The sequence below is a fragment of the Aristolochia californica genome, unplaced genomic scaffold (assembly GCF_029961685.1).
Source record: "Aristolochia californica isolate CCGP_79_NKW_82.1479 unplaced genomic scaffold, dmAriCali1.0.hap1 SCAF_5, whole genome shotgun sequence".
NCBI lineage: Eukaryota > Viridiplantae > Streptophyta > Magnoliopsida > Piperales > Aristolochiaceae > Aristolochia > Aristolochia californica.
The window spans coordinates 6,104,164-6,128,561 of record NW_027182214.1 but is presented as its reverse complement, the minus strand read 5'-3'; the positions used below and the strand labels follow the sequence as shown (position 1 = coordinate 6,128,561).

Sequence of the window (24,398 nt, the reverse complement as noted above, 5' to 3'; positions counted from 1 at the left end):
GTAGAAGAAGATGGAGAAGAAAGGGAGGAAGAAGAAGAAAAAGAAAAAGAAAAAAAGGGAGCTTCTCATTTTTTTTCCCTTTAGTCTTCTTTCCCAATTCCTATTTATTTTTAATTTTCTTACTCTCTTACCTACACTTTTTATATTTCAACTTAGACACCATTGGAAATATATTTGAGTCTAGTTTCCAAATAAAAAAGAATAGTTAAAATTATATTTTTATAGCAAGAGAAATCAACATCTAAAGTAGCAAAGGTCAAGCACTATAAAATTTTCATGTAGGAGCAAAAAGTTGTAACTTTCTATACGGTTTGTACCAATATGAATGAGAATTTATATTGACAAATATACCTCAAAAGAAAGCCATGTGACTCTACTTTTTACCCAATAAACCGTTCCGTCAAAATCCATCAATGAATGATGATACAATTGAGATTTTAAATCTCTGGTTTTTTTTGTGTGTGTCGAAACGAAGACGACCTTATAGGCACATTCACTCACACTTCCGGTTTCAGAAATCGGCTCCAACGTTGGAACCATATGCAGACCCAATACAATGGTACCGGGTTCGTAGCGCTTAATTGCATGTCTGTCCGACACGCGGGTTATGACTCGAGGATCAGTCATGCAATCTAATGCATAGTTTTTAGATCCACATTGGAAAACCGACTAAGAATCCGCCTAATACACCGCATATGCTTCAATATTTGCATCACATTTCGTTTCTCGGATTCGGATCCGACACGCAAATACGATGTGTGATCCGAATAGAAGATCTGACCCATTTTAATATTCCTTTATTGTTTTTATTTGGTTTTCTCATTTTTTAAACCAGAATCAGATCAATTTCTTATACAAAAAAAAACTCTAATATTTTCTTCTTTTTTCATTCAATTTTTATGAAATTTTTACCATTATTTTTTCTATAAAAAAAAGAGTCTATTTATTGTTTTTAAAAAGGGGGAATAATTCAGAAGGGATTTATTTATTCAATCAATAGGGAGATTTTTTACTTTTTGGTATTAGGAATAGGGATTGTGTGATAGAAATAATCTCATATCTTAAACCATTGTCAAATATCATACTAATATTTCTTTTTCTTTACACCATCTATCAGTATTTTATCCTATTTTTAACACACTATTTTCTTGTATAATATTTTTTATATGATGTATATAGGACATGCTAGTCGGATGGCATAGTCATTACCATCTCATCAAGATTTTCTCTACCCCATATGACACTTCATGGCACTATCCACGGTGCCAAACACAAAGAAAGCCTCTTTCACAAGATAGAGGCTATATCTTGCAAGATAGCAAGTTGTATTTCCTCTTACCCCCAATACAACTTGAGGGAAAATGTTAAGAGAGAAATTAAATTATTTAATAATTTAAGAAAATAATTTCCTAAAATCAAGAGAAAATCTTGATTATTTTTTTAATTAAATAAATTGGAATCCTTAATTATGGAATCGAATAATTCTTTATTAGCCTATAGATAGACTTGTATTAATTATAAAATTCATTTTGAATCAATAAAATTTATCCGTTGGAGCTTTAGAGTCAAGAAAATACTAGAAACTCAAACAAAATCATCATGATGCTTGTAACTAATAGATTATCTGCGACAAATTGCATCATCCCTCTCAACTCCTCAAACTTTAAATTAGCATCAAGTCATTAGATGGTGACTAGCTACAAAACTAAAGTTAATCAATAAGAGACGTTGTAGTTTTATGCCTTGAGGTCATTCAAGGCTCAAATCAAATTTATGCATAGAGAAGGAATCAAAATACTATATCAGATATGAATTATACAAACTTTCACCACCAACTTCATGAAAAAAACAGACCCAAACATCTCAAAAACACCAAAAGAAGTTAAACCCACAATCTCAAATTTGAGCCAGACAAATCTAAAGAATGTAAATTGGGTTGCCATCTACCTAAATCCAAGAAAGGAAATTCATGATTAAAACCTTTAGAAAAGAAAGTAATTTATGTATAACAAGTACAGTCAAGTCAAATGGGAACCAGGCAGAGGCCCGTCCTATCAAATATCCACTCTAAAAGACGAGGTTATATCCGTTGTTAAAACAGCAGTGGAAGCCTGGCTGGACAGGGATTCGTGGAGTAACACAAGCGTGGAAGGTTATATCCATGGCATAAACAATGAGCAAACACCTGTTACAAAATCATGAGGCGCGTACAAGTGCACGGCTTTGTCGGAAACTGAAGGCTGCGTCTCGCTACGGAACCCATGTGCAGTTCCTATCCTGAAAGAGGTTTTCGAGGGATCAATCTAGTCAACATTTTCTCATTTCTCTTCCTTTTCCGTCTCGCTTCGGTTCTTTACCTTGAAAGCTCTCTGCTTCCAGCTTTCTCTTTCATGGCGAAAACTCTGTTTTTCTGCATCTGGGCTTTTCTCCTACCCCTTACTCCATCTCTTGCTCAGAAAAACGGCTTCGTCTACAGTGGATTCGATCCGGGTACTGCGAACCTGACCTTGAAAGACTACGCGAGAATCGGAACGAACAGAATCCTCAGACTTACCAACGACACTTCCCGTTTGAAGGGCTACGCCTTCCACCCTTCTCCGATTCGCTTCAAGGATGGTTCCAACAGTAACTCTGCTTTCTCCTTCTCAACGGCCTTTGCCTTCGCGATTGTGCCCAAGTACCCAAAGCTCGGAGGCCACGGTCTCTCTTTCGCCATTGTTCCTTCCATCGAGTTCAGGGGGGCGCATCCCAGTCAGTACCTCGGCCTCCTGAACGCCTCCGACAATGGAAATTTCTCCAACCATATCTTTGCAGTCGAGTTCGACACCGTGCAGGACTTCGAATTCGGAGATATCAACGATAATCACGTCGGTATTGATATCAATGGCATGACGTCGAATGCTACCGTGTCTGCCGGAGATGTTCATCTCCAAAGCGGCAATACGATTCAGGCTTGGGTAGACTATGATGGCCAGAACAAGGTCTTCAACGTTTCGTTCGCCATCTCTTCCACCAAACCCACATCCCCAAATCTATCATTTCCAGTTGATCTTTCGCCCATTTTAAAAGATTATATGTATGTCGGATTCACTGCCTCGACGGGATTGCTTGCGAGTTCGCACTATATCATGGGCTGGAATTTTCAGATGAATGGGAAGGCAGACTCGCTCGACCTCTCTGCTTTACCTGCTCTGCCTAAACCTAAAAAGAAGAACATGGGTTTCATAATCGGGGCTTCAACTGCTGCTGCCTTCCTTTTGGGGGCCGCAATTTCTGCCGCCATTTACCTATTCAAGAAGATTAAAAATGCCGATGTGATCGAGCCATGGGAGCGCGAATACGGTCCCCATCGCTTCTCCTACAGTGAACTGAAGCAGGCCACGAAGAACTTCCGTGATAAAGAGTTGCTCGGCTTCGGCGGTTTTGGGCGGGTCTACAAGGGCACGCTCCCGAACACGCATACTCAGATCGCTGTTAAGCGAGTTTCCCACGAATCCAAACAGGGGCTACGGGAATTTGTGGCAGAGATCGCAAGCATCGGCCGGCTTCGCCATCGGAACCTCGTCCAGCTGCAAGGGTGGTGCCGCCGACGGGGGGATCTCCTCCTCGTCTACGATTACATGTGCAACGGGAGCTTGGATAAATTCCTATTCGACGAGCCCAAATCGGTCCTTGGCTGGGAGCAGCGAATGAACATCATACGAGGTGTTGCGGCGGGACTACTCTACCTGCACGAAGAGTGGGATCAGGTGGTACTCCACCGCGACGTGAAGGCGAGCAACGTCTTGCTGGACGCCGACTTGAACGGGAAGCTTGGTGACTTCGGCCTGGCCCGTCTGTACGAGCACGGGACGAACCTACACACGACGCATGTGGTGGGGACGCTGGGTTACCTCGCTCCGGAGTTAACTCGGACGGGGAAGCCTACAACAAGCACGGACGTGTTCGCGTTCGGGGCCCTGTTGCTGGAAGTGGCTTGCGGACGGCGGCCCGTCGAAGCCAAGGCGTTGCCGGAGGAGCTCATACTTGTCGACTGGGTGTGGGAGCAGTGGCGAGAGGGCCGTATTCTGGCGGCAATGGACCATCGGCTGGACGACGTGTTCGTGAAGGAGCAGGCGGAGCTGGTGCTGAAACTGGGGCTACTTTGCTCGCACCCGGTGGCCGGCGAGCGGCCGAGGATGAGAGACGCAGTGCGGTACATGGACGGCGAGGCGGTTTTACCGGAAGTTCCGGTGATGCCACCATCGGAATACAATAGAACAGTAGGCTTCGACGATTTTGTTGACTCGTACCCGTCGTCGTCGGAAAAGGAAGGGGGCCCACTGTTCTCTTTTGAGACAGAAGCCACGTCGACGGCTGATCTTTTGTGTGCGCCTCCAGGAACCATCTGGCCAAATACGAGCCGTTGATTAGAAATCCGAAGTCAAAAGGATGACTCAGGGTGGAGATGGTTGCACCTTCTTATCAAGCTGGTTCAATGCTTACATCTGAATCTAGTAATAGTTAATAATATTTAAAATTACTTAAGCAACCCATAGCGTGCCCACCAAGGTTGTGGTTGGTGCTAGTCCTCTACTTTGAGTTTTCAATAGGAGTAGAGTAGTGGGTGTAGAGATTCTAATATTTTCAAGATATTACATTGATATGTGTGTTTTATCATTCCATTCATGAAGTCTTTGAGAGCATATGTTTTTTAAGTTAGCAACGTTGATTAAAGAAACCATATATTAGTTGATCAAAGGTTAAAGTCAAATCTCTTGATGCTCCAATCACAGAGATTTTGTTAAACGGTCCATTAGTGACCGATGTGAGAGTTTTGATTTGAGACCAATGATCAATTGATGGTCACGATAGAGGCAATTGCATTAAAGGAGAAAAAACCTTCGTGTCGTCACGATACCATGAGGTGTCATACTCTCATAGGAAGAAAAACAAGTCTTGTCACATATTCTCTCCCTTCACATGAGTACCTAATAAAGGGGAGAGGGTGGAGATAAGGGAGAGAAAAAGGTGGGGTTATTAAACCTTAGAAAGAAGGAGCTCAAGATTCCTCTAATCACCTTTTTTTTAATAATAATAAACATTAGAATTTGACTATTTTATTCTTAAGTGTCATGAATTGAAAAAAAGGTTGATTTCAACTAGAGCTTATAAAAGGAGTCGACTCCATATGATAGTAGTTGAATATGTTGACCCAGGTGGCTTCTTGAGAGGGGGGTGAATTGAGAATTTCAAGTTAAAACTAAAAAGTGCGTGTACAAAAAATCATGCATCAAAGCAATTTCAATGTAAAGCAAACATGCACACAATATAGGAGACAAGATAATTTTTGTTATCAATATTCCCTTATTGGTATTTACTGCCCAAGAACCCTGGCTTGGGAAATTCCACTATTCTAATAGCTGGAATTACACAACAACTCTCTTTAACTTGCATGTAGTTTAGTACACATTTTTCATAATACTAATCTCCTCAAGTGATTGTTGCTAGATTCTAGCTCTAGCTAGCCCTTTCTATCTAGATTCTATAGGTTATAGATGAACTTTCTACAAATTATAAACAAAAATGAAAGATCCTTCTCCTTGAAAGATCCAAGTTTCTACTTCTTTAGCAACACAATGTATTGTAGGAGCTTGATTAATATGAATACAAATAAATGAAGGAAATAGTTGTGGAATTTTCAAAAGTAAAAATCACTTTTTGAGAGATTTTCAAGATTGAGAGGTAAAAGCTCAAAATATTTTCCAATAAATGTTTATTAACTTCTCAACACAAGGTTTGGTGGGTTACTTATAACTTTCCCAAGCCAAACAAACCATTTTTTTACCATTTACAAAAGTCAGTATCTTGATTGATCGATCATTGTAAAGTGATTAATCGATCAATCGATAATAATGACTCTTTTTCAGTTAGACAGTGACTTATTGATCGATGGACTGATCAAATTAATATGTTACCGTTGGTTCTCAAAAGTGAAGTTGATCGATCATTGTCAAGGGATAATGGATCAATCATAATTACATCTAGTTGTCAAATACAAGTATGATCTATCAATGCATTTCTTATGATCCATCTTGTTTTAGGTTCATGACTGGCAATATTCTATCTGATCGATCAATCAAGTGGGATAGTCAGTCATTCCATCTAAAATTTGATTGCGTAGACTGAATTGATTGATCAATCCAAATGGGATGATCAATCATGCTTTATAGAATGAAATAACCATGTTATGGATGATGATCATGTTTTACAATCTTGTTTTGTGTTAAGAAACACCCATGTGTGTAGAAGTGGCGTGGCTAGTAAATAAGTAAAACTTCCATAGAGATGGCATAAAATTTTAATTATGCAACCTGGTGTATGTCCTCTTATGTCGTTTTTCTTTTGAAGCAAGTAGCCCTAAGGGCACTGTAATCATTGTAAACAACTTCACACAACTTTAAATATAACCTCAAGACATAGGTTAGAGCATTCAAACCTCTTCCTCTTGGCTCAAATTCATCTATACACCTTTCTTTCTTTTCCTCTTCCTTCTTTCCCTTGGTTTTTACTCTCCTCTCTCCCAAGAGCTTGAATTCTTCTCTTCTCTCCTTCCCTTGAGATATCTTATGTCTATGTCTTGTCCCTAGAAATCAACAACATGCACACTTCTAAATGATCGATCTTTGGCAATGGGTGATCAATCATTCTAGTGTCAATTCAACTAAGTTGACTTTCAAAGCATAAGAATGATTTTATCTATGTTCTCTAACATGTTTTAAAGCATGTTTATGATGCTCCTAAACATGTTTACATACAATCTAAGACCTAAAACTCCATATTCACAATTGTACTCAAAGAAGGGAGTTTAGGAATACTTTCTTACATTTGTGATTGAGTTTAGACAAATGACTTTTAAATTTGAACTCGTTTTCTCGTTCTCTTCTTCCTTGTGGGTGCTTCTTGAAGAGATATTCATCAGTGATGCTTGAGGTCTTGAGTAGGCTTTATTGTTTTGAAGTTTTAGACCTTGAGAGGCATTGGCTATTAAAGGCAAAGTATCTGAAATATTTGGCTTTGCAAATTATTAGATCAATTAAGTTTTGTTATCATCAAAAACAATATGGCAGTCCACCTGTGGTCAACAATCTCCCCTTTTTTTATGTTGATAAAACCTAACTTGGAAAAAATAAAAAGATACACATCCCTAAGGGTTGGAGTTAAGTTAAATATTTAATTTCAACATATGCTCCCCCTTAATCTTTGCATAGTTTATTTAGATCCTTTTAAGCATCAAATTTCAATATTTTGTGTGCCTAAGGTCGTTAGGTCTAAGTTCCCTTGTTTTCTCCCCCTTTTTGTCATACTAAAAAAGATATGCATATGAAAACATAAGTATAAGCAAAAAGTGGTGCAAGGCCATATGCGATGTTTTTCCAAAAATTTGTACTTGTTAAAATGCTTCAAAATAAGATAATATACGTATAGAGCATTCAAAAGTATGATGGGAGTCAAAAAGTAGGTCGGTCCTAAGGTCTAGATAGGTAGGCTAGAGGTAGGAGGCGGCTAAGGATAGTCTCTATGAGAGAATCAAGAGGTAGAAAAAGATTCAAGAACATGTCTTTTTGTATCAAATTAGGTATCAAATTCAATATCTTCGAGTCTAGTTTCTTGAGAAACAAATCGTTTGTGATTCTGAGATATATTGTGGGAGATATTGATATAAGCAGTACCAAAGATTAGTTTTGCTGGAAATTTTTTTTTTCCTATTTTCTTTCCTATTATCTGTCTAGGAATTGACGTGAATTGAGTTTCCCTTTCTCCTAAGACCCCCAGTTTTTTAGCCAAATTTGTCTTCTAAGAAGTTTTTCCTAACTTCAACACTATCTTCTTTTTTTAAGCCTATTTGATCCCAAACTTATCTCATCTTTTTAATGTCTAATATAGGAAAGTGTTTCTAATTCAGGAAAGTCTATCATTTGAAAGTTTTTGTTTTGATTTCGCTTAATCTGGAAAGTATTCCAAATAGGAGAGTATTTGATTAAATGTTGGTTTCTAGGGGCAACACATAAACACAAGAGATGTCAAGGGAATGAGAGAAGATAGGAACTCTAGCTCTTGGGAGAGAGGAGAGAAGAAACCAAGGGAAAAAAAGAAGAGGAAAAGAGAGAAAGGTGTATGGACAAATTTGAACCAACAGGAAGAGGCCTAAATGCTCTAGCCCATGTCTTGAGGTTATATTTAAAGTTGTGTGAAGTTGTTTACAATGATTACAATGCCCTTAGGGCTACATGCTTCAAAAGAAAAAGGACATAAGAGAACATACACCAACTTGTATAATTACAACTTTATGCCGTGTCTATGGAAGTTATCCTTATTTACTAGCCATGCCACGCCTAAACACATGGGTATCTCTTAACAGAAACTTTCCTCATATGGACTGATCAATTTGGAAACAAAAACTTGTAAGTTAAGTTATGCAATTATCAGTGATCCTCTATGAAGTGTATATCTTGAAAAAAACTTTGTAGCACATACTCTTCATGGACGACACATGTTATTGTCTTGCCCTACCACAAGATTGGTGCATGTCATGCAATTAAACGCCTCTACCCCCTTCTTATATTCTTCGTTTAAGGGTATGTTATGAACAATTTTCATCCAACTCTTATCCATTTTCTCCTTTGCACCAAAATTTAAAAACCCTCAAATCAGTCATTGATAACATCCAACTATATTGGAGAATACACTATTTTAACACATTTAATTCTAGATGGGAGAGGTCCTAGACTACGTTAACACACTTAAGTCTAGATGCCAAAATTCCTTTAGCATCTCCCTACACCCGACATGTTATATCAGTATAATTAGTTGATGTTCATGCACCACACTCTATTACTAAAGCCTAACACATACTAGTCAAAGAAGTGCATAGTATAACACTCAAGGAATTTTTGGAGATGCATATGAATACATCGACAAGTGTCTAAAAATATAATACTAAAAATGTCTCGAACTGTCCTACATGACAATTCAAGAGTTATACAAGTAAATTTAGTATTTTTATAATTTATTGGGCATAACAAAAATCCCAAAGTTTCTACAATACTAACACATACCTTGCAATCTTGTGAACATGTAGTTACATTTCAATCTAAATAGAAAATGTTATATACTCGTGGGAATTGACTACGCTATGAACAATGAAACAATCGTATTACAGAAAGACAAGTATTGCATAAGACTAATAACGGCCCCAACTACCTAAGCTAAACTTTTACCGAGCATCTTGCATTTTATGCACAATGTTATCATTTATGCTTAGGGGTGGCATTGAGCCGAGCCTAGCCCAACCCTGCCTATATTTGAGCCGATCTTGATTTAAATATTTTAAACTCGAGCTCAAGCCGAGCCTAGGCTCAAGCCTAAAATTGTTATCAAGCTCGAGCCTAATAATTTTAGCCGAGCTCAAGCTTCAACATTCATTTAAAACTTTTCAAAAACTACATCTCTCGAGTTCGTGCTCCAACATACATTTAAAACTTTTCAAAAAATATTCATCAAATAAATTGTATATTAAATTATGCATACATTTTACATAAAATTGGGAATGACCTCTACTTAAAATTGGGCATAAGGGTAGCATCGAATCCAGGAGTCTGAACCTTGTTCAAGCCGAACTTGATTTAAATATTTCAAACTCGAGCTCGAGCCAACCCTAGCCTCGAACCTAAAATTGTAATCGAACACGAGCCTAATAAGTTTAACTGAGTTTGAGCTCGAGCTCTACCCGAGTTCAAGTTTAACCTATATTTAATACTCTATATAAAATATGTGTCAAATAAATTATATTTAAAATTATGCATACATTTTCAAAAAAAAGAATGATAGGGGAGGTTCAGGATTGAAATTCAATAATGGATTAAAATGCACCAATATTAATCTTTTTTACTCCAAATGTTGTCTCGCTTGTTTTGTAATTTTTAAAATCTATCCATAAATTTACTATGGCCTCTTTAGTGCCCCCGTGTCACGCGGTTAGATTTGGGCTAGGTCCGTCTAGCCAAGCGGAATATCTACCCCGTGCGGCCTAGCTCTTCCGAAGAACTAGTCAGCCTCCTTGAGCCTCGGATCCTCCAACCAATACTTCACACAAGAAGTTGCAAGCCAAATGGGACAACGAAAACATCAAGGTATAGAAGAGAAAAGCCTACTTTGTATTGAGAATACAAGATTACAAAGGGTGGCCAAACACTCTTGAAGGCCAAGGCTAAAAACTCTCTCTATACACTAAAAGATTAAAGAAGGCTAAGGATTTTTTGACCCTTTTACAATGGGAGAGGCCTCTCTATTTATAGTCTCTCCTCTTGCCTTTTGAAATCTCAAAAACCCATCAGTTCCCAAAAATTCGGTTTCTGGCGTCAAGGGGCACCCTGGTCTAGCGGGCGCCTGGTCGCCAGGAAACCCCATTTCGCGTGGGGCGCCTGGCGCTTCAGGAAACCCCATTTCGCGCATGGGCACCTGGCGCCTCAGGAAACCCCATTTCGCCCGCGGGTGCCTGGCGCCTGGCGCCTGGAGTCCTGCGCGCGCGTGCGCCTGCACGTGGCGTCCTGAGGAAACCCCATTTCGTCCCGCCTGGAGTCCTAGTCGTGCGCCAACAACCCCATTTCGCCCCGCCAGGATTCCTGGTTGCGCCCAACCCCATTTTGCCCCGCCAGAAGTGTCTGCTGGCATGCTGCCTTGTGTCTGAGCTGGCTGTTGGGGTTGTTGTGCACCTTGTTGCCTGGTCATAAGTTTGGCAAGCTCAAGTGTGTCTTCTTTTGCTGAAGTTGATGCCGGGCCGGCCATATGTGTGCACCCCTCTGGGCCGTGCCATTGCACTTGGCCTTGGCCATTGCTTCTATTGTTGTGCACTGGACTTGCATAGTCTTCCACCTTGGTGTTTGGCCACACCATGGCTTCATCCTCCGTCTCATACTCCCACCGCCATAAGGCAGACGCCCTCGTCTGCAACCCCTGGCGATAGTCGGCTACCTCCTTTTCGAACTGCCATAACTCGGCAGCGTCTTGCCATGTTGCCTCGCTTTTCGGTTGACCTTGCCACTTGACCAAGTATTGCGTCCTCCGGGGCTTGCCCCTTTGGCGCTCCTCTCGGTCTGCAATAATATACTCTACCCTATTGTCAAAGGCAGTAGATATATCCAGGGGAGCTCTTGGGTCAACTACTCTGTCCGGGTCCGGTCTTCAAAATAGGGTTTAAGGTTCGATACATGAAAAACATTGTGGAACTTAAACCTTTTTGGCAGTTGCAATTTGTAGGCGAGGTTGCCCACACGTTCAATGATAGGAAAGAGTCCTTCATATTTCTTCAAAAGACCCTTGTTCCTGCTTCTAAGGTGACGAAATTGCTCAGGTCTGAGTTTGAGAAGGACCTGGTCACCGATATTGAAAGAAGACTCCCTCCTCTTCAAATCAGCATGTTTCTTCATCTTGTTGGCTGCCTTATGCAATAAGACCCGTGCCAGCTCCGTTTTCTCTTTCCACCTCTTCGCCAGTTGATGAGTTGCTGGACTTTTCCATGAAGTGTCTGGAAAGAGACCCGTGGGAGCCAAAAGTTGTCGTCCTGTCGCCAACTCGAAAGGACTATGCCCGATTGATTCCGATTTCTGCAAATTGTATGAAAACTGGGCCACGTCTAACAAGTCTGGCCAGTTTTTCTGATTTGCTGCAACAAAGTGGCGTAAGTACTGTTCTAACAAAGCATTTACCCGCTCAGTTTGGCCGTCACTTTGAGGATGAAAACTAGTGGAAAAACTTAGAGATGTTCCCATTAATTTGAATAACTCGGTCCAGAATTTTCCTGTGAATCTGGGGTCACGATCACTGATGATCGTTGTGGGCAATCCCTAATGCTTCACCACATGTGCCATGAATGCTCTAGTTGCTCCATCTGTTGTACAATCACTCGGCACTGCTACGAATGTTCCATGCTTCGTAAATCTGTCTACCACCACCATGATAGACGCCAGCCCATTTTTCTTACGTAATCCAGAGATGAAGTCCATCGAAATAGACTCACACGGCCGCTTTGGAATAGGTAAGGGCTGTAGCAAACCCCTAGGCTTGCGTTGTTCGATCTTATCTTGTTGACAGATAAGACACGTGCGCACAAACTCCTCCACATCATTCTCCATGTCTGGCCAATAATACTGGCTAGACAACAAGGCCAACGTCCTTCTTTGACCTGGATGTCCTGCCCACAAGGTATCATGGCATTCCCTCAAGAGGTCACGCCTTAGGTTATCGAACTTACGCACATAAAGTCGATTACCTTTGGTCTTGAGCAATCCGTCGTCAAGCCAAAATCTTCTCGTCTCTCCCAAGGCAGCAGCTTGTACAATGCTGTAAGCCTGGGCATCTTGGCGAATTCCCATGCGAATCTTGTCTAGCAACTCCATACCAACTTGTGTAATTGCTACTAAGGCTTGTAATCGCAAAGTTTCATTTTCTGTTTCTGCACCAAGATGGTCTTCCATGCGCGCGCGCATGTCTCCTACGCCTACTCTTGCGCCGCGCACCTCTTCGTGTACTGCTGCTACCGCACCGCGTGTGGTGCGCGTGAAGCAAGTGCCGTCTGCTGCAGTATGCGGGGATTCAGCCGCATGCGTCTTCTCCTCTGCTGCATGGGTGCAAGGTGCTGGTCCTTCTTGCGCCATGTGCGCCAAACTCTGGCTGGTCTCTTCCTCGTAAGAGATAGGTGCGTCCACCTTCCTGCTCAGTGCGTCGGCAGCACCATTTGTCTTCCCCGCCTTGTACATCATCTCAAAATCAAACTCGGCCAAGAAATCTTGCCACCGGGCCTGTTTTGGACTGAACTTTTTCTGTGTAAGAAAGTAACTAGAAGCAACATTGTCAGTTCTTACAATAAATTTGGAGCCTAAAAGATAGTGCCTCCAAAGACATAAACAATGCAATACGCCGTCATTTCTCTTTCTTGTACAGTGTACCGTTGCTCAGTTTCATTGAGCTTCCTACTCTCATAAGCGACTGGGTGTCCTTCTTGTTCTAGCACACCCCCAATGGCATAATTTGAGGCATCGGTATGTACCTCAAATGGCTTGCTGAAATCAGCAAGGTGAAGCACTGGTTCAACCATCATGGTATCCTTCAGCCACTGGAATGCTCCTTGGCATGAGTCCGTCCAGCACCATTTTTGGTCCTTCTTTAGGAGATCGGTCAAGGGGGCTGCTATAGCTGAGAAACCCTTGATAAACCTCCTATAATAGTTTGCTAAGCCAAGAAAACTTCTAAGCTCACGAACCTTGGTAGGGATAGACCAATCATGCACAGCCTCCACCTTCTTGCTATCCATCCATATCCGTCCTTCCCCTATCCAATGTCCAAGAAAGGACACCTCTTGCAACCCAAATGAGCACTTCTCCTTCTTGACATATAGCTGATTGTGTCTCAATTTCTTGAACACTTTTCGAAGATGTTCTTTGTGCTCTTCCATACTCTTGCTATACACCACTATATCATCCAAATACACAACGACAAATTTGTCTAAGTACTCGGAAAATACCTTGTTCATGAGAGTGCAGAAAGTTGCTGGTGCGTTGGTTAGACCAAAGGGCATAACCATGAACTCGTAAGCCCCATATCTCGTTACACAAGTAGTCTTCCCCTCGTCTCCTTCCGCAATTCGAACTTGGTAGTAACCACTTCTCAAATCCAGCTTGGAGAAAACTCTAGCCTCCTTCAATTGATCAAAGAGATCAGCAATAAGAGGAATAGGGTACTTGTTTTTTATGGTTACCTTGTTGAGCGCCCTATAGTCGATGCATAGTCTCATACTTCCATCTTTCTTTGTCTGAAATAGTATAGGGGCCCCATAAGGTGCTTTGCTTGGCTTTGTGAACCCAGAATCCAGCAGCTCGCTGAGTTGTCTCCGTAATTCATCCAACTCTTTGGGCGCCATCCGATATGGTGCTTGTGCTGGCTTCCTTGCTCCGGGCTCAAGCTCTATGCGATGGTCTACCCCTCTCCTAGGTGGTAACCTCGCTGGAAGTTGCTCCGGCATGACGTCTCCATACTCATGCAAAACGGTTTGTATCTCCTTAGGGGTAGGTAATGCCTCATTCTGCTCCATAGCACAAAGAGAAGCAATGTAAGTAGAACAGCCCTGCTTAAGACCTTTCTTAAGCTAGAGGGCTGATAGCATTAAATCCTTGTTTGTTACATCTTTGTTCTCAACTTCAGAAATTGTACAAGGTCTTTGCTCGTCCATAATTTCCACTACCCCCACATGTGGCATTATAAATGCCTTACAAACCTTGAAGAACTCCATTCCCAAAATTACCTTGAAATCGTCCATGCTAACAATGGTAAAGTTCTGAAATCCAACCCACTTGCCTATCACCACCAGTACATTCCTGGCAATGCCTTGGACTTCACGAGCAGCAGAATTTACCGCCTTCATCTTGCTTCCATCTTTCTCTCCTCGTATTCTTAGGCGCCTAGCCTCCTCCTCCGAAAGGAAGTTGTGGGTAGCGCCCGTGTCCACCATTGCCTTAACAGTGTGTCCAACAAGTGTGAGAGAAATAAAAAGAAGTTCTCTTGAGGGTCTTACCGGAAGTGGAGCAGCCTTCTCCTCTTTGGAACGGACAGCAGCATTGAGAAGGGTTAGAGAACCCATCCTAGGCTCAATTCCTCCATTGTCCATTTCCGTTTGAGCAGCGTTGAGGAGTCTCTTTTTAGGACAATCCCTCGCAAAGTGCTCTCCCTCTCAAATGAAACAATGTACCTTCTTCCTCTGTTTGTCCCCTCTCTTCTTTTCTTCCGGCCTAGCCTTGGTATCCTTTACCCATGGCTTCTTCTCCCCTTTCTCCTTCTTCTTAAAATTTGTTTTACCATTATTTTCCTTGGACACCTTGTTAACCAAATCATTCCTCCTCTCGTATTCGGTTAACTTTTCAGCCATAGATAACGCTGAAACTAATGTCTTTACCTCCCTCCTTCTCAATTCTTGCTCAGCCCATGGACGAAGGCCAACAAGAAAGGAGAAGAGACGGTCCTCATCTGTCATGTTGGAGATACAAAGCATAAGATAAGTGAAGGATTGCACATACTCTTTAATTGTACCTTTCTGCGTCAATGCACGTAGTTCCTTCCTTGCTTGGTACTCGACATCCTCCGGAAAGAACTACCTCCGCAGCTCCCTCTTGAAATCCTCCCAAGTGTGGACAGGGTCCTCTCCCTCTTGCTCATCTCCCATGCGTCTTCTCCACCAAAGAATAGCATCATCGGATAGGAACATGGCAGTTGTACTAACCTTAGCTTGCTCGTCGGTGAGCTTGCTTGCATGGAAGTATTGCTCCACTTGCCATAGAAAATTATCTATGACCTTCGCGTCTCTCCCTCCATTGAAAGACTTCGGCTCGGGCACCTTTATCTTCGCTTGTGTGTGAACAGCCCCTCCATTTGCTAAGGCTCGTTCGCACAAAGTGAGTCTTGCCCCAAGCTCTCCCGAGAGATCTTTGACATCCTTCCCCAATCATTCCATTTCCATCCTCATGACAGCCATGGCCGAATGGACGTCCTCCTCAAATCCTCTCAGCCAATTCGGAGTTGGCTGATGCTCCTCAATAGTCTTTTGAACGAATTCCTCCCAATTCGTACAAAGGTTCTCAACACTGTCCAAACGATGTTCAAGAGTAGAAAAACGAAAGTTAACATCACTTACTTGACCTTTGCCTCTTGAAGCATCTTCTTCACTTGTGGAAGCCATTGATTGCAACGTACGCTCTGATACCAGTTGTCACGCGGTTAGATTTGGGCTAGGTCCGTCTAGCCAAGCGGAATATCTACCCCGTGCGACCTAGCTCTTCCGAAGAACTAGTCAGCCTCCTTGAGCCTCGGATCCTCCAACCAATACTTCACACAAGAAGTAGCAAGCCAAATGGGACAACGAAAACACCAAGGTATAGAAGAGAAAAGCCTACTTTGTATTGAGAATACAAGATTACAAAGGGTGGCCAAACACTCTTGAAGGCCAAGGATAAAAACTCTCTCTATACACTAAAAGATTAAAGAAGGCTAAGGGTTTTTCGACCCTTTTACAATGGGAGAGGCCTCTCTATTTATAGTCTCTCCTCTTGCCTTTTGAAATCTCAAAAAACGCTCAAAAACCCGTCAGATCCCAAAAATTCGGTTTCTGGTGTTAAGGGGCGCCCTGGTCTGGCGGGCGACCTGGTCGCCAGGAAACCCCATTTCGCGCGGGGCGCCTGGCGCATGGTTCGCGCGTGGGCGCCTGGCGCCTCAGGAAACCCCATTTCGCCCGCGGGCGCCTGGCGCCTGCCGCCTGGAGTCCTGCGCGCGCGGGCGCCTGGAGTCCTGGTCGTGCGCCAACAACCCCATTTCGCCCCGCCAGGATTTCTGGTTGCTCCCAACCCCATTTCGCCCCGCCAGAAGTGTCTGCTGGCGTGCTGCCTTGTGTCTGAGCTGGCTGTTGGGGTTGTTGAGCACCTTGTTGCTTGGCCATCCGTTTGGCAAGCTCAAGTGTGTCTTCTTTTGCTGAAGTTGATGCCGGGCCAGCCATATGTGTGTGCACCTCTGGGCCGTGCCATTGCACTTGGCCTTGGCCATTGCTTCTATTGCTGTGCACTGGACTTGCACAGTCTTCCACCTTGGTGTTTGGCCACACCATGGCTTCATCCTCCGTCTCACCTTGGTTGAAATTTTATATTCTAGGAAAAACTAGAAATATTTTTCCTATGATACATATTTCCAAAAAAAACTTTAAATAAAATCCTATTACTATTAGTGACTTATTAGAAAATTACAAAAAATATTTTAAAATTTTCTTAGGAAAGTTAAATGGACCTCTTATTGCCTCTTCTAGGGAAATAAATAGAAATTAATAATCAATCTAATATATTATTATACTTATCGATAAATTTTTAATCAAATAAAATGTCAAACACAAAATTGCTTTGAAAATTGCTTCATGCTAAAAGTATTACAACATGAACTGTCAAATACTTATTCAAAAATTTTTTATATAGTTTTCTAGCCCATCTTGGCAGGAAAATCTTACTTAGAAAATTATATGATTTTTTAAGAATAATTTTCTTCTAAAATGTATTTTCAATTTCTTCAAGAGCCATGAGGAAGGAGAGTTTAAGGGAGAAAAAAATTTCACTTTATGATTTCGCACATGCGAAATCATCTTAGCGCATGAGGGGGGAGTTCTAGTTTTTCGCCGAGATGACGCAGAGGGAAGGGGGTTACGGCGCCGGCGAGGACCTGTCGTTGGGGATGACGGCGGCAATGGAAACTGAAGTGACGGCGACGGAAATAGAAGCGAAGACGAGGGGATGAAGAAATCGAACGGACGGCCACAGAGGTGGCCAACGAGCAACTATCGACAACGACAGAGGCGGCGACAACAGCAGACGGGAGGGGCTCGGCAGTGATGAGGGGAGGAAGAATTCCCCCCCCCGCTCTCGCTCCTGATCCCGACTCAACTCGTTAACGAGCCGTCGAACCGAACCTGGATTCGGTCGAGCTCGGCTCATTAATTTAAACAAGTGGATACTAGATCTCGAACTCGGCTCGAGATCTAGGGATACCGAATCGAACCGAGCCGGCTCGGTTCAAAACCTCCCCTATTTATTCTTACACATTATCCGCAAATTTACATGTTACTCTTATAATTAGTTTCAAATTACGCCTAGTTTTAATTTCATATTACAAAAATTAAAATTTGTATATGCTTCTTTTAATGCATGATGCCATTCTTCTGACTCTATGTTAAATTATCTTCTTGTATAATTATGATATAGTTATTGTTATAGTTATAGTTGACATGACATTTATTTGATCGTTTTTAGTGCATTAGGTCAATGTATCATTATTCTTGTTTTAGTTGTAGTAATAGCTATGCCCGATCAAACTAGTCCTAATATTTTACCTTGACCACCTAACCTAGTAAAATAGTGACTTTTCTTTGAAGATTTAGCCTAATTAATAAAATTCATGCCACAGTCTCATCATGTTCCACCCCTTTCACGATCGGTATTTTCTCTTGGTCGCATGGAAAAATATTCTTAGCACTTTAATATCTCAATCAACATAATTAAAAATCATAAAATATTCTTAGAAATAATATTAACAAGTCTGAACCTGGCCTCTCACTTGGCTAGAAGTAAATGAAATCGTTTCCCAATACGTAATAAGTCCATTCAAGCCTGGTCATGTGATTGGTCCAGTCCAGAGATTGCCTGGACCAAGCGGCCGAGGATTTCCAGATTTGAGAGGACCAATAAAAGAATAAATTGATAGGGTTTATTTCACAGGTATGATCCATTGTTGCAGCTCTTCCTCTATCTTATTTGAAAATCCAGTTCAGATTATACAATAAAATTGAGGTGGGGGTATGTTTATATTTAAGCCTAAACATGTCTTTCACTGTCCACCCATTTCAGTTCAAATAGGTATTATTTACTGGTTAACATTGGCTTCATGCATACAACCAAATTTTCATGAAATGCTAATGAGTAATTGATAGAGATAAAGATGAGGATATTGTCTCAACTTGTAACTCTAAAGCCATGTAAACTTTCTTAGTAATAATATTTATCATGAAATCTTATCTCTTTATATCCTATAAATATTTGCAGTAATTGTCTCGAATTTTCTTATTTAAGATCACTTGATGGAAGCGTTCAAAATGAAGTTTTCACTCGAACAGATAACACTCCATAAAACAAGTCCTGCCTGATCTGGTAGAGTAGTTTCCGACATGATCAAACACCTCTTGTAGATGTGTTTATTTAGTGGAACAAGAGAGGAGCGGATACAGTGGTAGACAGTCTACTTTGTACTAAAACGCTAGCTACATTCATGGTTTATACTGCCGAATCCCCTTTAACCGATGACTGGAACACTCCACGAAAACTCGAACGCTGTAGGGATCATAATCGGGAGTGATATGATCACTGGGGTGAATTACCACTACATGAGCCCATGGCACGTCCACTTGGATGATTCCGCAAGCGTTATCAGCAGGGAGACCCACCACATGTGGCCACCACAGTTTGACGAAGTCTTCTTGTTCACCACCTCCGGTCCACCTGAAAGTTGAAATTAACCCAAGTTAACAAATGCTTCGACAGTGTAGCAGAACAGCAGGAAAACATAAGGTATTGAATGACTAACTTTGCTGCTTTGCTGGTTCCTCCATTGGTCCCTCCCTCCGCTATGGCGACGGTGAGGGAGATGAAGATGACTAACGAGAGGAGAAGCAAGTGCTTGGAAATCTTCTTCAACTAGCTCTTTCTCTCTTTTGTTGGATTTTGGTGACGGGTTATTCAGGACGCTTCTCCTTTATATAGACTCCTTTTGTAGATCATATCTTATATGTTTCAGAAAACAACGAAGTACAGCGGTTGGGCTTGTTTAAGTACCCGAGCATCCAAACATAAATGCTTATACGAAGGGATCATACTTCCGACCACCACAAAACGAATTTAAAGGAGGAGCTCGGTGGGAGTGAGCGGATTACAGCCGATAAGGTTCATGGCAGAGAACCAAGAGGGCAAGGCGGTATCTTCGAAGCTTGGACCTTTACTAGCTAGATGAAGCCAAAGTTCGCCGATGGTGGTTAGTGTTTGGCGCATCTAAGGGACTTTATTGAGCTCACCAAACCATTTATTGCGAATGTGTAACGACCAGCGACTGAACATTATCACTTCTGTAGAAAGCTCTATGAGCACTCTGAACTGGACGTGTTGATAGGAAGGAGTTACACCAATTTTTTGGTTCTTACTTAGCTTGGGATGGTTGAGAGACCTGAAAAATTAATTTACCATGTGCTTCTCACGAGGATTTTTGGATTAAACTCAGTTACAGTTGCACTGCTACGGAGACTATTTGATTGCGTGTATTTCTTGAGTAGATAACCTAATTTACAGGCCTGATTTATGGTTAATTACTGGTTTTTATTATTCAATTACTGTAATTCCATGTAAATGAAAGGTGTTCTTCAGACTTCAGGGTTCATGGAACTCTCTCTCTCATCTCTCTTGATCTTCTTCTAATGTAAATCATTTAATATTGGACATTAGAACTGTAACATGAAGTAGGATTTTAGGGTCCATTAGTTACTGCTCAAAAGTTTTTCTTACTAAATCACATATACATCAACCAAACTAGATCATTTTGCATAAAGAAGTATTCTCATAGGAGTTTAGTAGGGTTATATTGTTGAACAAAATAAATTAAACAACCAGAAACAATTAAGGTAAGAGAATTACATATCAAGTTATATACTAAATTAAATATTTTTAAGTCTACTTTTTGGTTCAATAAGCTGTATGGTATTCTGAGCTATATTCCATGAGATATCACCATCAAAAGCCATAAATGTCAATCCAGTTAAAATTTTCTTTTTTCTTCCTTAACCCATTTTACCTACACCTCCCTCTCTCTTCCCCCATTACCTAAAAATTACTTTTTCACCGTAACTCATGTGCTTTACCTCATTCTAGGGTTCATATCTTTTTCCCCCACATGATTTTTTCTTCAGAACGTTACCCCTCTCATCCTCCTCAAGCAACCTCTCCACTAACCCAAAATTACCACCTAATACCCTAACCTTCTTTCTATGCCTCTATTCCAGCCACCACACCCCTAACCCACCACATCCATACATTTACACCCAACCATGAAATCTCACACTATCCATCTAAATTTTCACCACACCAAAGTAAGCAATTTCAAACACCAGCTACCACAATAGTCCAAACCTTCCCCACACACCAAAACACGTATTCCCACTTTCACTCTCAATTTGGCCATCCATTAAAGAGACCTATGAATCCAATCATGCACACCACACTACATTTCAAGAAAACAACCCTCACTATATTCCTTCTCACCCAACCCATAGGGATCATCGATGTTCTATCCGTATACAACTCACCCAACTCCCTCAAATTGTCCATCCCTCCCAACTTCTCCCTCTCCTACCCATACAAATCCGCTCCACCAAACTACTCATCTAGTTATCTTCCCTTGTGACTATCCCTACCATATTATTTCCATAAACTACACCAAACATTATGTCTCTATTTCCCAACTTAACTCCAACTCAAATCACTTTCCACAACCAAACCTTAACCCGTCCCAACAAGAATATTCTCGCTCCTGCCAACAACCAAACCCTCACCCCCATGTACCTATCTATTACCCACTCTCCAATCCAGTATAGTAACCCACCATTGTGCAAGGCCAAAATGTTCGTCTCTACAAGAAGCTTGGTTGCTCTGAGATCTAGCTCCCAAGCTCAACAAGCACAAGTAAAACTGGCATAAAAAGAAAATACCCAACTTGGAAGATAGAAGAAAAGTCCTTACAATGCTCTCTTAGTACTTCAGCCTTGAAAGCAAGGTTAACCTTCCAAGAGAGGTGGAATGACAAAGCCTAAATTTATGTAAAAGCACACATGTACCAAACTAGGGGAGGGGTAAAATTATAATTTGAGAGGCATTTATTTTTAAAAAGTTTAAGGGGCACCACCATAAGGGTAAAATTGGTAATTTGATCTTATTTTCTACAAAAATCTAGGAGATGCCACTTTGGACACATGGGGATGATTTCCTTCCAAAATTCCTCAACTTTCAACCTTGAGGGCAAGGTTGTCTCTAAGGGTGGACTATATTCAGAAATAGGACACTTATGTTATTAGCTGCTAATTAGTTGGTTTAATATGGCTAGCTCTCAGTTTGGTGTCTGAATTAATCACTGATACAGTAAGCTTGTAAGCAACATCCATTACTATTTTATTCACTCTTCTATGTTTTTAAGAAGACCTTGCAATTGTTCTCAGAACCAGCAACACTCAGTTATTCTGTTTGAGAAGATTAACAACATTCGGTTCAACTTAATGACAGTTCATTACTCAATTCCACCTTATTATTTGGTGCACATCTTCCTTATTCAAGGATAGACTTGTTGCAGATTATCTCATGTGTCCTTATTACTCTTAAGGACTTTTACTATTTACTTGTTATCTGATGTTCTATAACAACATATTTCGTGTGTTATTTGGGCATTGGCACATTACTGGATCTTCTATAGTGTCCCTTTGATTGAAATATTATTACTGAAGAAGAACTCCATAGTTGCTTTATTTGTTGACTATTGACAGTATTGGTTCATATGATGAAGAATTTGAATTACTTCAGAAAATAAAGCTTATGATGGCCCTATCTTCTTCATCTTATCTTCCTTATCATTACCCATTACCCTTTTGTTATTTGGCAGGCTTTCTAATATTGTCCTTTATTTGGCTCTCACTTACCCCTTTGGCCAACCCTTTTTTGGAGCATTGCTTTGGTTGGTCGTCCTATATATAAGGGTGTTTTTAAGTCCATTAAGACTTTTTATTGGTACCCTTGGGTTTTTATCGTCTTGTGAATGACAAACATTACCCACTTTAGTGAATATTATTACTATATTTGCTCGAAATCATTTGAGGTTAGTTTCGACTTATGTTTTATCACCCGTTTTTACCCTTTGAATGTTGTGTCCGATTTCGTCCTTATCCTTGGGCCACAATGACAAAGGAGATTATTACTACATCTATGTTAATTGTTTCAAGTTGGGATCACTGTCATTGCCTATATTGGTAGATGGGCTCAAACCCACACGACCAAGGAAGACCCACATATCTAAGAGTATTATAAGATGGACCCAAGCCCATAAGAAGTAGGACCCACCATGATTACCATGAGCTGGCATCCTTATCACATAAGTTGGAAGATCAAGTGGGACTCACAAAGATAACCACAAGCTGGTTGGAAGATCAAGAAGGACTCACAAAGATAAGCACAAGTTGGTTAGAAGATTAAGTGGGACCCACAAAGATAGCCATGAGCAGGCATCTTTATCTTATGGTCACGTTCTCATAGAAGAGTTCTAGTTTGAGTTATGTTGTCTTCTATTTATATTGAGTTATTTAATTATGCTAGGACTTATCTTTAAGTATTAGAGTTTGGGTGTGATTGGGACAAAGGTAGTTTTATTGTAATTGGACTCTACTACCTTCTTCTATTATAAATAGAGGCTCATGTACTTTGATTATAATAAATCAATGAAGTTTTTCTTTCTTAAATTCAACTTGGTATCAGACAAGGTTATGTGAGTTGACTAGGTCAACCCATAGAGGTAATGTGATCTTTTCTGATCTATTATTTTTAAGCAGTTTAGGTTTCATATTTATCTTTTTTTTTCAATCCCTAAACCCGTTAGTTGTTTTATGCTTTTCACCTATATACTGAATTTTTCATATTAAAAATTATATATTGACAAAAATATATTCAAGACTACTTTCCAAGAAAAAATGATTTTTTTCCAATCGGTGTTATCTGCAAAGAGAAATCGATATTTGAACCAAAGAAGGTCAAATTGTAAAGAAGGTTTCAGCAACAGCTAAAAGCTTAAACTTCTAAGGTATTGTATGCTATTAAGAACGAGACTTTATATGGAAAATTATATATCCAAAGAAATATCTGTAAGTCTATTTTTGTACTTATTCAATCAATTCTCTATCTGAGTTATCTACAAAGAGAAATCAATATTTGAAGTAGAGAAGGTCAGATTGCAAAAGAGGTTGGAGCAACGGCAAAAAACTTCAATCATTTAGGTATTTTATACTATCAAGAACGAGACTTTATATGGAGAATTATATATCAAAAGAAAGATATGTAAGTCTATTTTCTTAATTATTTAACAAATTCTTGATCTAATTTTTTTATAACTAAATATTGATCTTGGAAGAGTCAATGGTCATGTTGGCAAAAGGAGAAAAAAGTACATAGTTTGGCCAGATTACAGTGACAAAAATCTATCAGATTATTTATCTCAAAATAAGTATAATTTATGAAGCGAAGTTATACTTGGATGAAAGTTATTTAAGTCTAGTTTCAGAAGTAGAAATTTTTATGTCAATCTAATCTATATTTTGAGATATATTTGCATTGGAAGAATCAAAGGTCATGTTGGTATCCTATTGCATTGAAATATCCGAATTTAAGCCGATTGTTTTGCATCACTTTTTGAGTTACTATATTAGGAAAATATTTCACTTCTCCCTGGTTTGAGAGCTTATTAATACATCTATGGTATTTGGTCTTATTACTACATCTATGATTTTGATTCAAGTTGGGATCACTGCCATTACCTCCCAGCTTGACGGGGAGAAGTACAAGAAAGAGGTATTTTATTCCATATGTTGTGGATAAGTTTTATCTGGCAAAAATATTCAAGAAAGGGGAGCACAAAAGATGAAGTTTTTTCATCTAAGAAGATATTTTTGCATTGGATTATTTCATGGGTCCTTTTACAAGGTTTATTAT

The 24,398-nt window shown here is 40.5% G+C and overlaps 1 protein-coding gene across 1 annotated transcript; it reads left to right on the top strand.

Annotated features, from left to right (window-relative positions):
- Positions 1–2,260: 2,260 nt before the first annotated feature.
- Positions 2,261–4,673, top strand: LOC137965814 (L-type lectin-domain containing receptor kinase S.4-like). Its single transcript, XM_068812168.1, has one exon. The coding sequence runs from the start codon at positions 2,262–2,264 to the stop codon at positions 4,407–4,409; it is 2,148 nt and encodes a 715-aa protein (XP_068668269.1). The 5' UTR covers position 2,261; the 3' UTR covers positions 4,410–4,673.
- Positions 4,674–24,398: the final 19,725 nt, after the last annotated feature.